This window comes from Osmerus eperlanus, chromosome 3 (assembly GCF_963692335.1).
Source record: "Osmerus eperlanus chromosome 3, fOsmEpe2.1, whole genome shotgun sequence".
Taxonomy (NCBI): Eukaryota; Metazoa; Chordata; class Actinopteri; order Osmeriformes; family Osmeridae; genus Osmerus; species Osmerus eperlanus.
Window position 1 is genome coordinate 16,807,802 of NC_085020.1, and position 17,604 is coordinate 16,825,405.

Here is a 17,604-nt window from a genome sequence, read left to right on the forward strand (position 1 = left end):
ATGACATGGTTTCCTATCGTTCTTACTTCAACGCGATTGGACTGATTCGGTGACCATCAGCGACCTTTAAAATTCCCCTAGTTACCAGAACAAGCATCTACGAGAGCAGCATAGCTAGCAGAAACTTTGGTTTTGTGAATCAGTGGCGGTGCGTCAAAACAAATTCTGTCATTGATTTACAAAAAAACCCTTTCACAAGACGTTCGCTAGAAGAAAAAAAGAGTATAAAGGATCTCGGACCAACACGATTTACAAATCCAGCAGCAAGCCAGTGACCGAGGACGAAGCAGCAGGCTAGAGACCGGGGACGAAGCTATTACTAGTACAACCAGGGCTTCTTACCTGCTCTTTATGCGAAACGGAGTTGGCTGGATGTTCAAGTAGCTAGTTAACGTGCTTTTTGGTAGTGGATGGGAGGATATAGTAAAAAAAAAAAAACGATATCCTCACTATCTTGTTATGTTTGTAACTTGAATTTTGTATCGTATTGTCTTGCTCTTCTTAAATACATAGTTGTTTAAATAAAGTAGTGGTGGTTGTTTTGCCCAGTTTCGAAGTGCTGCTTTCTGTTTATTGCCTCCCCCCCTAAAATTATCACCAGCCGCTACTGGGTAACGGTATATATCCCAATATAGTATTTTTTAGTAAATTTTGAAAATGCAATCCGCACTACCGCTGCTAATCTACTGCACTCAGCTGGATTTGTATTGGGCAACTCCTGTGTGTCGCATGAGTTGAATTTTCCAACTCATTTTGCTGTGCTTTGCCACAGAAGAGCTACTATGTAGCTTTCAACAGTAGCCTATGTTTATGGGATCGCAAAAAAACGTTGTTCAATATTTGTAGTGAACTAGCTCTAGCAAATTGTTACATGGAGGAATACTCGATCCTGTTGGCCTACAACAGGGCTGGACTGGCCATCTGATATACCGGGCATTTGCCCGGTGGGCCGACGCATTTTTGGGCCGAATCGCCGATAGAATTTAGCTTTTTTTTTTTGTTGGTCGGGCCGGCCCATAAAGAACTGACAGCAGCCCATTGGTTAATTTTATTTATTGGCACTGGCCTGACCCAATCAAATCCAGGAACCCCCTTCCCCTGATTCATAATATCGCCTCCCGCAGGCCCTGAGACACGAGCTGTTGGCTAATGCAGCGGTTCTCAAAGTAGGGGTCCGCGAGCCATAGCCAGGGGGTCCGCGATATAATTTGCCATAAATTATAAAATTGTAGAATTGTGTTGTATCATTAAAAAGTGAAAACATATAATAATCAACAGATGGGTGATCATTGCACCAATAAAATAAGCATATTGTGTCCATTTAAGAGCACAAAGGCAGGGCTCTACAGTGCGCCCATGTGTGCGAGCATGGAAAAGTATTAGGGCGCACGGGAGCGAGCGAGTTTTAACCATAGACATACAGACTATGTTTTGAACATATTGCAGCTGACAGTTAGGCTACGTGAAAATAAATTATAGAACCCGAAAAGGCTCAAACTGTCAGAAATCCCAGTGATGGGACCCAAATGCAGACTTGGACTGGTAGGTGGTGAAACAAAAGGTATTTATTGGTGACAAGTGGGTACAGGTGATGGTAGTAACAAACGTGCAGGTCGGTGGTGAGGGTGGCTAGGCGGGAGTGAATGGGTCTCCAGGGTGCAGAGGCTGAAACAGAGGAGCAGTAGTCCGGTCAGAAAAATAAGGAAAAATTTGCAAAGCGAACAGGATGACTAGTGGTATACTTTAAATACAGGCACTAAAGCGCAACGTACTGGTACGTCTAACGATCGGGCAGGGACTGGATGTCAGGCCACAGGTTAAGTAGTGGTAACGATGATCAGGAGCAGGTGTGTAATGGAAACAAGCTCAGGGGGGTGGGGCCGTGACAGTACCCCCCCTCCGACGGACGCCTCCGGGCGTACCACCCGGCGCACCTGGATGGAGACGGTAGAAGTCCCGCAGCAGGCCAGCGTCCAGGACCTGACGCCGAGGGATCCAGCACCTCTCTTCCGGCCCATAGCCCTCCCAGTCCACGAGGAACTGGAATCCCCGGCCCCGCCGACGGGAGTCCATGATGCGGCGCACCGTGTAAACAGGACCACCACCGATCATCCGAGGAGGGGGAGGCCGAGGGGGAGGAGGAAGCAGGGGACTGAGGAGGACAGGCTTGAGGCAGGAAACATGAAAGGCAGGATGTACCTTGAGGGCCTTGGGCAACTTTAGCCGGACGACTGCGGGATTGATGATCCTCTCCACCAGGAACGGGCCCCCTTCCTAGACTCCGTTCGCAGTGGAAGGTCCCGGGTAGCCAGCCAGACCTTGTCCCCCACAGCATAGGAGGGTGCAGGAGTACGGCGACGGTTGGCCTGGACTTGATATCAACCGGAGGCCTTCAACAGGGAAGCCCTGGCACGCTGCCAGGTCAGGTGTCAGCGGCGGACGTGGGCTTGGACAGAGGGAACAGCGAGATCCTTCTCCTGTGAGGGGAACAAGGGGGGTTGATAACCGTAAAGGCATTGGAAAGGGGACATACCGGTGGCGGAGGTAGGAAGCGTATTGTGGGCGTATTCCACCCAAGGCAAATGGGAGGTCCAGGAGGTGGGGTTTGAGGAGACAAGGCAGCAAAGCGTCGTCTCCATCTTCTGGTTGGCCCTTTCAGCTTGGCCATTAGACTGGGGGTGGAATCCAGACGAGAGGCTGACAGTAGCTCCAATGGCTGTACAGAAGGCCTTCCATACCACCGATGTGAACTGGGGACCTCGGTCTGATACGATGTCTCCAGGAAGACCGTGGATCCGAAAAACCTCCTTGACAAGGATCGCAGCAGTCTCCGTAGCCGAAGGAAGCTTCGGGAGGGGCAGAAAGTGTGCAAACTTGCTGAATCTATCAACCACGGTAAGAACAACAGTGTTACCTTCGGACGGGGGCAGACCGGTTACAAAGTCCAGAGCCAGGTGAGACCAGGGCCTCCGGGGAATCGGTAGAGGGTGTAAAAGTCCTGCACTGGGTCGGTTGGTTCCCTTGTTCTGAGCACAGACAGGACAGGCAGAAACAAAAACCCGGGTATCTCTTCCCATGCCAGGCCACCAGAAGCGTCTGCGCAATAGAGCCATGGTACGGGCAACGCCCGGGTGACAAGCAATCTTAGCAGTGTGTGCCCACTGGAGCACAGCAGAACGGACAGAGTTGGGCACATACAAGCGGCCCGGTGGGCCGTAACCTGGACCAGGCTGATCTAGAAGGGCCGTTTTAACCTCTTCCTCGATCTTCCAGACAACTGCCCCCACTACGATGTCCTGGGGCAGGATGGCCTCGGGTTTGGCTCCTGTCTCCTCTGTTCTAGAGAACACACGAGATAGGGCGTCTGCCTTGCCATTCCGAGAGCCTGGTCGATAGGTGAGGGTAAAGTTAAAGCGGCCAAAAAACAAAGACCACCTGGCCTGACGGGAGTTGAGTCGCCTGGCCGACTGCACGTATGCAAGGTTCTTGTGGTCGGTCCATACGATAAACGGTTGCTCCACTCCCTCCAGCCAGTGGCGCCACTCCTCCATGGCGAGCTTCACGGCGAGTAGTTCCCGGTTCCCTACGTCAAATTTCCTTTCGGCTGGGGAAAGACGACGTGAAAAAAAAGCACACGGGTGGAGCTTACCATCAGCGGGGCTTCGCTGGGACAGGACGGCGCCAACTCCCACATCCGAGGCATCCACCTCCACCACAAACTGTAGAGAGGGGTCCGGCTGGGTGAGGATGGGTGCATCAGTGAACCGGTTCCTCAAATCCAGGAATGCTCTGTTTGCCTCGGAATTCCAGCAGAAGGGCCTGACACTAGACGTCAGGGCTGTCAAAGGGGAGGCCACCCGGCTGTAGTCTCGGATAAACCGTCGATAGAAATTTGCGAACCCCAGGAACCTCTGGAGCTGCAGTCTAGTACCAGGCTGAGGCCAGTCCAGAACCGCCCTCACCTTCTCCGGATCCATCTTCACCTGTCCCCCCGTAATAATGTATCCGAGAAAAGAGGTGGTGTGTGCGTGGAAGTCACACTTCTCTGCTTTCACAAAAAGGCGGTTCTCCAGCAAACGCTGGAGGACCTGCCGGACATGCTGGGTGTGGACAAGAATGTTTTCAGAGAACACGAGAATATCATCCAGGTAGACAAACACAAAGCGACCAATCATGTCTCCAAGAACATCGTTTACCATACTCTGGAATACTGCAGGGGTGTTGGTGAGGCCAAACGGCATGACCAGGTACTCGAAGTGGCCCATGGGTGTGTTGAATCCGGTTAGCCATTCGTCCCCCTCTCTTATACGGACGAGATGGTAGGCATTGCGTAGATCGAGCTTGGTGAACACAATGGCACCCTGCAGGGAGTCAAAGGCAGAATTCATCAACGGCAGAGGGTATTTGTTCTTGATGGTTATGTCATTTAGCCCCCGGTAATCGATACAAGGCCGCAAGGACCCATCCTTTTTACCAACAAAAAAGAATCCTGCACCCAGGGGGGATGACGAGGGACAAATGAGGCCTGCCGCCAGGGAATCCTTGATGTAGGCTTCCATGGCCTCACGTTCCGGTCGAGAGATGCTATAAAGGCGGCCCTTGGGAAAGGCGGCCCCAGGAATCAGGTTGATCGCACAGTCGTAAGGTCGGTGAGGGGGAAGTGACAGTGCCTGTTTACTGAACACCTCACCCAAGCTGTGATAGACCTCCGGCACCAGGGACAAATCCGGGGGGGCAGAGGGCTTACTCTGGCTGGGAACATACAGGGAACAGGCAGATTTGAGGCAGTTAGCATGACATTCAACACTCCAACTGGTTACCTTGCCTGTCACCCAATCGAAGGTGGGGTTGTGTTTCCTCAGCCAGGGGTAACCAAGAACCAGGGGAACGCGTGGTGAGGACAGGATGTAGAAGGAGATGACTTCAGAGTGGTTGCCTGATAACAGCATCGTAAATGGTTCCGTTCTCATGGTCAAACGTGCCAGCAGTCTGCCATCTAGGGTAGTTGCTTCTATGGCCTCCGGGAGTTGCTCCTTGGAGAGCCCCATCTGTTCTACCAGGTCAGCATCCATAAAGCTGTCATCCGCTCCAGAGTCGACGAGGGCATTAACCTCTACTGACTGGTCCTCCCTGATGAGGGTGGCAGGAAAAAGGGTTCTGGCTCGGGGTGAGAGAGACTGAGGAAGGTGGCTCGCTAGAAGACCCCCCATACCTAGCGAGCCTGGGAGTTTTCCGGGCGCTGAGGACAGGAGGAGATGTAATGGCCCGTGCGTCCGCAGTAGAGGCAGCTGTTGGTCTCCCGTCTACGCTGGCGCTCCTCAGTGGACAACCCGTGTCTTCCCACCTGCATGGCTTCAGGGTCAGGCAGCCTCACCTCTCCTGGATTCTTGGGGTGTTGAACGATCAGGGTGCTCTGTTCCTTCTACAGGCTTGGTCGGTCTCAGGTGTGGCGGCTGGTTAGGAGACCCCCATCGTCTCTCCCTCCTTCTCTCCCAGCACCTGTTATCCACCCGGATGGACAAGGCTACCAGGTCGTCCAGACCCTGAGGCTCAGGATAAGAAATCAACTCGTCCTTGAGTTGGTCGGTCAACCCCTGGTAGAATACTGCCTGTAGGGACTCCTCGTTCCATCCACTCTCCACAGACAGTGTTCTGAATTCGATCACGTATTCTGCGACGCTGCGGGTTCCCTGACGAATAGCAAACAAACGCTTAGCAGCGTCCTTTCCTCGTACGGGGTGGTCGAATAGTTTCCTCATCTCAGCCGTGAACTCCTGGTATGAGGCAATGCAGGGGTCCTGTCGCTCCCAAACAGCTGACGCCCACTCCAGGGCCTTTCCCCGGAGCAGCCCAATTAGACAGGCTATCTTGGCCTTGTCCGAGACGTAGGTACGGGGCTGCAGGTCAAACACCAATCCACACTGCATGAGAAACGAGCGACACTTTCCCAAATCCCCCTCATACCTCTCAGGTGTAGGAACCTTGGGCTCCAGAACAGACATGGAAGCAGGTCCTGCTTCGGCAGGTGCGGGGGAAGGTGCAGGTGGTTGCGGGTCCGCTGGAGCACTAAGCTGGTCCCTGATACTGGACACGCTGGTAGAGAGGTTTTGTACTAATGCCATTATCTCCTGCAAAGCCGTGCTGTGTTGGCCCAACATATTGCCTTGTTGGGAGACGGCATGGCGCACAGCGTCCAGGGCTGCTGGGTCCATTGTCTGGCCGGATCGTTCTGTCACAAATCCCAGTGATGGGACCCAAATGCAGACCGGGACTGGTAGGTGGTGAAAAAAAAGGTATTTATTGGTGACAGGTGGGTACAGGTGATGGTGGTAACAAACGTGCAGGTCGGTGGTGAGGGTGGCTAGGCGGGAGTGAATGGGTCTCCAGGGTGCAGAGGCTGAAACAGAGGAGCAGGAGTCCGGTCAGAAAAATAAGGAAAAATTTGCAAAGCGAACAGGATGACTAGTGGTATACTTTAAATACAGGCACTAAAGCGCAACGTACTGGTACGTCTAACGATCCGGCAGGGACTGGATGTCAGGCCACAGGTTAAGTAGTGGTAACGATGATCAGGAGCAGGTGTGTAATGGAAACAAGCTCAGGGGGGTGGGGCCGTGACACAAACCATTACTTGCAACGGGAAACATTTATTATTTTTTTCTGAGATTTCAACTACTAATTATTGCGACTCGGATAAACCTCATAGGCTGCGTTCTGCGATACTACTGAATCTGTCCTGCGTTGTAACAGCCTGGCTAGTGATATAGCTAGCTAACCTTCACCCTCAGTGTGAACAATCAAACTAACCAAACTAACATTCAACACTACACACGTTGAACTACAACGAGTTCAACAATATAAACTTAAACAATGCTTCCGTCAACAAAATTAACCCCCAACTGAGTCCCCTTCTGTCCTGCCGCAAGCAATGCTGAAAACCAAGAGTGCAGTTGCGACCCTACATGAACACCGGTGCGAATAGCTACAACATAAAAACTAAATTTCCCATTAATGAGTAGTTTGAACCCATCCACCACCGAGGACCTCATTCGGATCAGTAGAGTGGGGCCCTCCCTGGAAATGTTTGATGCCTCTAAATGTGCTGAAAACTGGCTGTCAGCTGTAAAAAGATCAAGTCTCCCATGCTACAAAGCTTGGCCAAGCCAGTCAGTTTGAAACAATGTTACAATTAATACAAAAAAGTAATACATTAATATGTAATGAATAAATAAGTAACCACTCCTGTTTCCAGTCAATTTTGTGTAATTCATTCGTCTAATAATGATGCAATGTTAAAAGTCTATTTTTTTGTTGGGGGGGGGGGGGTCCTTGGAAAATGTTCTCCCCTGTAAGGGGTCCCTGGCCCAAAAAAGTTTGAGAACCCCTGGGCTAATGCGTATGCTGGTTTAGCATCGTGAACGTTTAACATCGCTAAAATGGAGAAACGACCACCAAAAGCGCAAGGGAGGCGCAGAAAAGTTAAGGGAGAAAAAGAAAAAAAATCTACAGGCGAATGCCACAAAATGTGCAAAAAATTCGAACATGTTTGGGGGGGGCTTTAGCTGCGTCAACATCAGCTACCTGTAAAGGTAGCTGATGAGAGGTAGCTGGCTCAGAGAGGCAGAAACATACTGAGAGAGTCAGGGAAGAAGCCGAGGAGGAGGAGTGACCATGACAGGGCCATGGGAGCGAGTGAGGAAAAGATGGAAGAAAGAGGTGTTGACAACGTGGTAAGGAGTAGGCAAATTAACAGGGACTCAGAAAGGGAGGGAGGCTGTGTGCGTTTTTAGCAGGCACTTTTGTCCAAAGCAACAAAATATTAATCTTACAATAATTAAAATTAACAGTAAATTGTTTTAAAAGTTGCTAAGCCAATATCAATCAATCAATATGTATATATTTTTTACACGATAAATATACAAATCATAACTCTAAGAATTAACTAGAAAGTGCATTTCCTGCAGGAATGCTGAAAGATGAATTTATTTATTTTTAATTGCTGAAAATACAGACATTAGAATACCCGCAAGCTGAAAGCTGAAATTAATTTCAAAAATGTGTGAGTCACACAAAAGAGGCAGTGTGGAAGCTGAACTGCATCATCTAACAAAGCTAAGTGCTTAAATACAATGCGGGAGAATACGTTTGAACGTTGTGAAGCAATCGAAGAAATAGTTGAATTTCAAGAGGCAGTGTGGAAGCTGAACTGCATCATCTAACAAAGCTAAGAGCTTAAATAGCCTACAATGCGGGAGAAGCTGAAAGCTGAACTGTTAAACAGAAGAAGAAGTAGGCTAGCTAGTCGTAACAAGAATATTATAGTTTTAACAGCTGAAATTATAGTTGGGATCGTAATAGCAGTAGCAGATCATGTAGCCTATCATTGAGTGCGTTTACTCGGCTTTCTCAGTAGGATTCAATGTGTTGATTGAATGAAACATACAGCAGTAGGGCCGATACAGGAAGACACGGCGACACTTTGTTGCAGAAGGATGATGGTGCAAGTTTTGTCCGTTGAGCATACAACGATTAAAGATCCTGTAAAGTAAATTCCATGTTTTGCTTCTAAGTACATACATTATATATGTGTGAAATGAGTTCCTGAAAGCATGTGCAAAGCGCTAAGACTTTGTCACACTGAAATGTGGAGTTAAACCGAAAAACAGTTTCTCTTCCGTTTTCAGATCAGGTTTTAATGGGCGGAGCCAAAAAATGCCCTATCTACGTCATTTCGCCCTATCTACGCCAGATCACTGAATGGCTCCTCCTGCTGTACTGTTATTGTAGCCTACATCAGCTAGCTAGCTAGCTTCAGGATGTCTCCCACCACCCACAACTGCATCTTCCCTGGATGCAACAAATCCAGCTGCGCTGCAATGCCATTTAAGTTCCCTATTGATAATGAAAGGAAAAATAGGTGGATAGATTTTGTGAAGAGCCACGCTCATGGAAAGCTTCGGATAAACTCCAACAGCCGCCTCTGCACTGACCATTTCACGGCGGACAGTTTTAACATGGACCAGAGACAGACGGGGTTCACCAACACACGGCTTCTATTGCAGAGCGGAGCCGTACCGAGCATCGCCCCTCCGGACGTTCATCCTCCGGTCGCACCTGGACCATCCACCGCCGCCAGCAGTTCATCACTCAGTTCTGTGTGCTTGTTATAATTATACTAGATAACTTTTCCAGAGGTATCTCTGCTATGAGTTAGTGCAAACCGCTAAATTTATATTAGGCTACTCGGTGTAGAATGATGGTATTTTGGTGATATGGTGGCTAATGTGTTGGAAGTAGCCTAGTTGGAGAGCTCACTGTCTGCTGTCTCTGGTGTCAATTTTTACTGTTACAGCTCAGGGGAACATTTCATGTATATGCATCTGTATGTTTCACTCATTGAACTAATAAATTCTAATTCTATACGGTTTTGTTCGGCTTGACATAGCGTCCATTATCTGGGTCGGAGGTAGGCACTAGGCAGCGAGGGGCGGAGCTTCAGCTGTGTCAGGCGACACGCCCCCCCAGTCTCAAGCAGAGAAGACTGCTGATTTTTTCACAATTTCAAAGCCTAATTTAACATACTTGTCGGTGTTATTTTTTCATTCGAATTTGGATGGGTAGTTAATAACACATTATTATGTGGTGTGGCGAACTTAAAACTCGTTTCCAGGTCCACTTTACAGGATCTTTAATAAAAAGAATCATGTAGACGCGCTTATTGAGTAATCGCATAACTAATTACACATGTAAACGGAGTAATCGTATTATTGGCATAAACCGACAATAGCTAGTAATCGGGTTTCTCATGGTCAAGTAAACGCACCAATCACCTGTGTGAGAGACTGAGTGGTGCGTGTCTGTCGTTGCCACGGTGATGGTGCAGCTATGATTGCTAACGTGCTGAGGGCAGAGAATAACAGAAATGTAGCTAGAATCCACACCTCAAACAAGTTAACCTAGACGCAAAACTATACGTCCAATAAAAAAAAAAAAAAAAAAAAGGATATTTTTCGAGACCAAGACTCTGCCGAAACCAGAGATGTCCTTTATATGTCTGTGCGGTCAGAAATACGACTCTACCGGCAGTTTCAAAATCTTGTTCTTTTTGCTTTCTCTGACGATTTTGTCACCAGATTTGCATTGGTCTCTATGGGGCGAGAGTTGGACTTTGTCTCGCTTTCGTGGGGCTCTGAACAAATGTGTACGTCTGTTGGATTCAACTGTCTACGACCAGCACAAAATTAGCTATCTATTGATCCAAAAATGAAGCATGAAGAGCGAAAATTGTGGCAATGCTGGCAAACTAGAAATATTTTTTCAACGACATCCGAAGCTCCCCTCCACTCTAAGCGTTTCAGTCTGCACTCTAGGGTTTCACGTACACACCCATGTAAATCTCAGAAACGGTTTGAAAAAGTCATGAAACATAATCAGTGATATTGAAAAAAGTTGAATAGATATCAAAAAGCTGAATTATTTAAAAATAGTTTAGGGTTTTGTCAACATTTAAAAGTTTAAATGGTGGCTCTAGCTGAAAGATTGAGGAAGAAGAAGGATTTGGAAGTTGAAGAAGTTTAAAGAAGTTTGAGAGGATTTGAAAGAAAACTCCATTGGAAACCCATGTTAAAAATATTATGAATATTGATTTATATTAATTCAAGCATAAGAGGTACAAAGCTGAAAAGTCATAGCACCCATGGCCTGAAACAGCTGAATTTTTTGATAGCTGAACGGTTTTAATAGCTGAAGATTTGAAGGCCCTGAAAGGTGCCACGGAAGAAATAGAAGAAAAATAATAAGTTGATTAAAGATTCAAAGAACAATACTTGGAATGCTGAAGCAGCATTCCAACAATTAATTATTTAAGTGTCAGATCAAAAGATAAGCCTTGAGACCCTTCTTGAAGGATCCAAAACCGTCACATGAACGCAGAACACTAGGCAACTCGTATTATAGAATACACGCATATTTTAAGGACTGTCTGCAGGGAATGTGTCTGACCAGTCACGATGGGTGTGGGCCGCCTGGGCCAAAAATGCCAGGGCCGATTTTTTGTCCCAGTCCAGCCCTGGCCTACAATAAACATTTCACAATTCTAACCAACCTGGCATCATTGCTTGCATGGCTACACTATTCCATGCCACATTTTTGCATTTAAGTCTTTGTAAACATAGGAATTTGTGTCATGTATACGTTAAAGGCCGAAAACAATACTCTACTTCTTCTGTGCAATAGGCCTACTGTTTATGAGTATGCGGAAGATTGCTTGCTATGTTTGCGTATATTGATTGCATATTTGAATGGGGCTGTGACAAATCTTATTTCTGGAAGGCTCTACCGTGGTTGCACGGTATAGTCAAAATCCATATCCTAGGCCAAATTCATACCGGTATATTTCTATACCGTTCATACCGCCCACCCCTAGCTTGGGGGGTGAAGGGCACCTGCCAGTAGCTCTTCGTCAAGTTGTGTGGAGATGAATCGGGCTGGGCCCAGTCATTCCATGAGCTTGTCAACCCTGGGCATGGGATAAATTAGGCATTTAACTTACGGAAGAATCGATACCTACCATGATACCTACCTATGAGTCCAGGGACCAGGGAAGGGGGTAAATTCTCAACAAAACAAAAAATACCATGCATGGTATTTAATACTACTTCCAGAGGACGTCCTCCCACCAATCAAAGTTTTTGCAGTATGGCCTGACATGCTGTTCATCCAATCATGAAATACTATTCACAGAGCATTATTGGGGGGGAAAGACTCTTCAATGGCTCTGGGGTGTTCTGTATGTGTTCAGAAATGTTGTGACATTTGTTGTTGGATAGAGACTGAAAGGGATGGTTGAGCATTTTAGTAATATTCGATTCAAATGAGGTTTTTCCAGCTACATATATATATAAATACAGTATATATATTATTATTAGTGCTGTCAGTTTAACGCGTTATTAACGGCGTTAACGCAAACAACAAATGTTTACTCCTCGACAGGTCTGCAAACGCCTTTGTAAACCGAGATTTGTTAAAACGTTTGTTAACCAAGACCGTAGGTCGAGGGATCTTTGGGATCTTCCCACAATACGTGGGAAGATCCCAAATCAAACACGTCGAATCTGGAGTAGACGCCAAGTTGTCAGAGCAATCCGCTGCACTTGCACTGGTGACGTCACTACATCTCCAACGCAACATATCAACATCAATTCGTCTTCTGTCTGCTTCAGATGCTTCTTTAAAACGGGAAGCGATTGTGGGGCGTTTGCGGACCTGTGCAAAAAACGTATTTGGTTGTTTTATGCTTTTTTTTAGGCTTTTTAGGCTACTTTGTTGCCGAGCAGATGCAACGTTGTTAAGGTCAATGGCTACATCTCCAAGCAACTGCTTGTTGCTAGGTCCGTAAAACGTTTATTTACCTCTGCGAACTTTCAGGAGGTATATAAACGGATTTATTAACTTTTGAGAACGTCTTCTAGACCAATAGGAACAGCGTATTGGTACAATTATTACACTAGTATAAGAAACCCATTTTAACAGCGTCAATTTTTTTATCGCGCGATTAACGTTCTTTTTGGCCTAGCAAACGTTGTAGTTTTTTTCACATGCTGTTGCAACAACTACTGACGTTAGAAAAACTACAACACCACACCGGATCTAGCTAGACTGGAAACAAAACAACAGGCACGCCACACTCACTTGTTTGGGCTTGCGAGCCGGCTAAAGAGTAGTAGGCTAACGTTAAGTTTTGAGTGGATGGCGAGCGCGAGACGCCGAAATGGATGCCAATAAGATTCTGAATGGAAAGTTTACTTTTAAAAAGTTGCCAAATGGTTACATTGACAAGACCAAAGTGATCTGTGTGTTTTGTCGTTGTGAACTGAGCTATCATCGCAGCGCGTCCAGTCTGAAGTACCACTTGATGGCCAAGCACACAGCTGATGCGAATTCTCCGCCCCCTCGTCAAAGCCAGGCGATTGATGTTGTTTTCAATTTAAAAAAACATTTGCACCAAGCAATCCGATCCACTTTTCCATGTTGATAAGAGCATTAAAATGAGAAAATATTATTGGACAAAAATAAATCAAGGGACATTTAGAATAGATAAAAATTTGCGATTAATTGCGATTAATCGTGAGTTAACTATGCCATTAATGCGATTAATCGCAATAAAATATTTTAATCATTTAACAACACTAATTATTATATATATTATATGTAATAATAATAACAATAATAATAATATATATATTACTTTTTTATTATTATGTTCAGTTACTGTAATTTATTAAATTTGCCTTGCCATCATCAGTAGCAGCTAGTAGCTAGCTAGATACTAGTAGTTAGCAGAGTGTCCGAGAGCAAGCATTTTAGCAACCAGAATAACTAACCCTGCTGAAAATATTGTGGATTTGTTCATGAAGAACCTCTTTAGTTTCTGGATGACACAGTTGACAACGTTATAAGTGTTATAAGTACGAAGGTTCGAGGGGTACTGTAGCATAATGTTACCTTAGGAACATCAGCATCACAAAAGCAGGGAACATACAGTAAATGTCGACATAAGATTCAAGTTTCTGATGAAAAACCCCCTTGACTAAATTTGCCTACCTGGTGATGAATAAATAGTTATTTTCTTCGTTTCTTTTTTTTAAACAGAGGGTGTTGTTGTGTAAAATGTGTTGTTCATGTCATTCCCATACATAGAGCCCGCAGTGATTAGATTTTTTATATTCATCCTTTGTGTTTTAATACGATTGATAGGCTATAAAGTATGATGATAGAATGTTCATTACTACCCTAATTATATAGTAAATTTGCATTTGATTGCTAGTCGGATTATTGCTCTATTGCTACAAACCTCACGCCATTGGTTGGTTTTCCTCCTGTCCTCCCCAAAATAATTTGCCACCAGTCGCCACTGGTCGAGTGATAGTTTCTTCTGTTATTGTACCTGACAGGCATCCAGATGGCCAGGCAATTGAGAAAGGAGTTCAGTTGCTGATTGACAAGCAACTTCCAAATGGAGACTGGCCACAAGTGAGTCCTCTTCATTATATAGTTTTTCTTTACAAACAAAACTGTCACAAAATTATTTACTTGATTGAGTTTGATAAAACAACTTTAAATACAATTTAAAATATTTAATTTAAATTTTCTTTTTTGTCTCTCTTTTCTTTCAGGAGAACATTTCAGGGGTGTTCAATAAGAGCTGTGCTATTAGCTACACTTCCTACAGGAATATCTTCCCGATTTGGACACTAGGACGCTTTTCAAACCTATACCCCTACAGTCCCCTCACTGGAAAATCAAGCTCAAAGAGGGTTGAAACAGTTAACTGAAAAGAGATTTCCTAAATTCGATGTAAAAATTATGCAATTTAAAAGAAACATATGTTTCACACTTCTGAACTGCTGTTTATGATGTACACTTATTGACATTGACTGATTGAATCATCTGAGAATCATCTGAGAAATATAAATATGTCATGGTTCCTCCACCAAAGAGAACACATTTGGTATTGTAATTTAATTGTTATTTGACAATATTTAATGCAGAATGAGAAAATTCTGGTATGGTGAAATTCAACTTGTTTATTTCCTTTCACATTTCTAATGTCTTAGTGAAACTTAGATAGCGAAATGAGAAAATACTGACTTATCACAGAATTTAGGAAAGTCACAACTTGACATTTTAAATGCCACATTGTCTTTGGAGATTGTCCCTTTTAGAAACAATGTTGTCCAACATGCAATGACTATAACGTGCAATAAATCTAGGACTGACCACTGACTTACTCAAGACTAGGACCAAGATATCAATACTACACCACATACTCACACTCAGAGGAAACACAAACGCCATATAAGCAAAGCCTAATTCAGGCATAGCAGTCGGACAGCACACATCATCTCACTCATCAACTACACCTGTGTAACTTCAAGCCCATAGGTCCATGTCCGATATGGCAGTAGTAGAAATACCACACAGATACACGTTGTGGCAACCAAAGAGAGCTACTGTGAAAGTACGCATGTAAGTAGAGTTAAATAGTGCAGTCGGCGGCAGTTTTAGTTATATTATCCACAAAGAAAAGTTTAACAGAAAAAGCAAAAAATAGTAGAACTGATTTGCCGGAGTCCTGTTCTCACCTTCACCTAGTTGCCTAGTTCCCTGTTATGAGAGAGCTGGCCTATTTTATTCCTTGGCAAGCTCCCTCGTTAGCTGAGTAGGTCTAGCCGCATCTCGTGCTCGCTGAACGTGTGGGGAAATGCATGTAGACACCTCTGATGACGCGCCCTCTCAAGCAGTCCGTGGTGCTACTCGGGCCATGGCAGCCCCTTCTCTTTGGGGTTGCCACAACGTACACTCACCCCCGGTTGTTGTATTGTGCTGCTGCCACCCTCCACCAACCCCAACTCCTCTGTGTTGTCTGTATGTTACTATCCATAAGGGAGGATCTTCACTCCTTTTTTTCCCTGTCTCATTTTCTATGTAGGTTGTAGGTAAGAGTTAAAATCTTCATTTGTAACATGTTTGCCTTGTAATTGATTTAATTTATTTGCAGGGTTATTACATATCTATTTCATTTAACCGTACTCTCACCATTCTAGCTCTGATTTAAAGGTCCCATGACATGAAATGTTCACTTTAGGAGGTTATTTAACATTAATATGAGTTCCCCTAGCCTGCCTTTGGTCCCCCAGTGGCTAGAAATGTTGATAGGTGTAAACCAAGCCCTGGGTATTCTTCTCCGCCTTTGAGAAAATGAAAGCTAAAACGCTCGGTTTTGAAAATGCTGGTTTTATCACGTCATAAACTAGCCACAACAAAGATTTGGGTTCTGTGTGGAGTGGGTAGGATTTGGCAATAATGTGAACGTCTGAACCAGGTATGACTTACCAGTGAAGCTCCTCACATGCAGGTGAACAGGGGCTAACGACTCCATTTATGTCAGAGAATACAGTTGTCTACACCCACCCACAGAAGCAGTCAGCCCTTACAAGCACTGCAGTACAAATTGACAAGTATTCCTCACTCTTTATAATGTATGTGTAAACATATAGCTAAAACATTTACAACTAATTTACAAAGATTTCTGCATCCCCTAATCTAAAGTGTTCAAAACTTCATCACATGAAAATGTTTTACATATTATTTGTACATCTTCCTTTCCTGTTACAAATTGTGTATATGTGTACATTCACAAAGTCATTTACAAACCTTTATGCATCCCCTAATCTAAAGTGTAAACTGTTCACTGTTTACATGTGTAGTATAGAATTTATGCTGTTCCTCACCTGTTACAAAGGAAATGTAAATTAAACCTTTACTTGTCATGTGCAAATGACATGTTTCAAAACTTACAAAAGCATATGTGCCAAAATGAAATTCTGTTTTTTTGAACAGTATTAGTTTCAGTTCAAATGTAACATTAGAACACACTGTGGCACCTAATAATTCGGAACTGCCAGAACTGGCAACCTGCCCCACCTTTTACTTCCTTTTAATTAGGGGAAGAAGCTTTGAATTATTTTTCAAATTCTCAACCTCTGACAAAAGATCAGGCTCATTGCTTAAGGCATTTGAACACTATGTGTTAAAGGTCTTCAGCTTCTGGCCTCTCGAGTTATTATTTATAACTTATAATTATTCTGATTGTTTTCTTATTGTTCATCATTTCTTCATGATTAACCAATTTGAGTTACTGATACTACAGACTAAACCTAATATCGTAGAATGACTTACAAGTGATTCATGATATATCTACTAATTATTTACAAATCATTTATTATAGATGTTTTATGATCATTTCATGATTTACTCAAGTTTTATCGATGACTTACAATGCATTTGTGATATATTTACATAGCACTTATTGATCAACTACAAATGTATATTGATGTTTTGTAAATGATTAGTGTTATGTATGCAATTGATAGTGTCAATTGCATGCTTTGTGATTCCAATGCATTAGGTGGCACTCTACTGCACCGGTCGATGGCATTGTTACTTTTGTTCTACTGGCTAGCAGTGATGGGAAGTTCGGATCCTTTTACGGACTCGGTTCTTGGAATCTCGTTCATTAAAAGGAAAAATCTTTTTTCAAGTCATTCGTTCATTTCAACGGAGGGGGGGGGGGGGGTTGCTCAACATTTTATAGCCAATTCCCTGGCTATAAAACGTATATCATATTCTCATGTAGGTTAGTGCATGTAAACCAGCAGATACTATTTTACAAGAAATTCCTGCATTAAAATAATGTATCATGACAGTTTGTATGATTTAAAATGGTCATTTATTATCACACTAACATTTACCAACTAGAAAATGCATTTCCTGCTGAAAATGCGTTGGAATGCTAAAAGCTGAAATTAATTTCAGAAAATTGCTGAAAATACAGAAGTAATAAGCTGAAAATATTTTTTTTAAATGCTAAAAATACAGAAATGAGAAAAACCGCAAATAATTTCAAAAATTGCTGAAAATACAGAAATCCGAAAACGTACCAGCAAGCCGAAAAACTTAAATGAATTTTAAAAAGCTCATAATACAGAACTGACAAAGTACCAGCAAGCGCAAAGATGAAATTAAGTTAAATTGCTGAAAATA

General features: G+C 44.2%; 1 protein-coding gene across 3 annotated transcripts in view; it reads left to right on the plus strand.

Annotated features, from left to right (window-relative positions):
• lss (lanosterol synthase (2,3-oxidosqualene-lanosterol cyclase)) overlaps positions 1-14,778 on the plus strand; it is a 76,460-nt gene extending 61,682 nt beyond the window's left edge. For all 3 annotated transcript variants that reach the window (XM_062457484.1, XM_062457485.1, XM_062457486.1), the window contains 2 exons: positions 13,953-14,031; positions 14,175-14,778. In XM_062457484.1, the coding sequence (XP_062313468.1) occupies positions 13,953-14,031; positions 14,175-14,333 (238 nt within the window). In that variant the 3' untranslated portion in view covers positions 14,334-14,778. The remainder of the gene's footprint in view (positions 1-13,952; positions 14,032-14,174) is intronic.
• Positions 14,779-17,604: the final 2,826 nt, after the last annotated feature.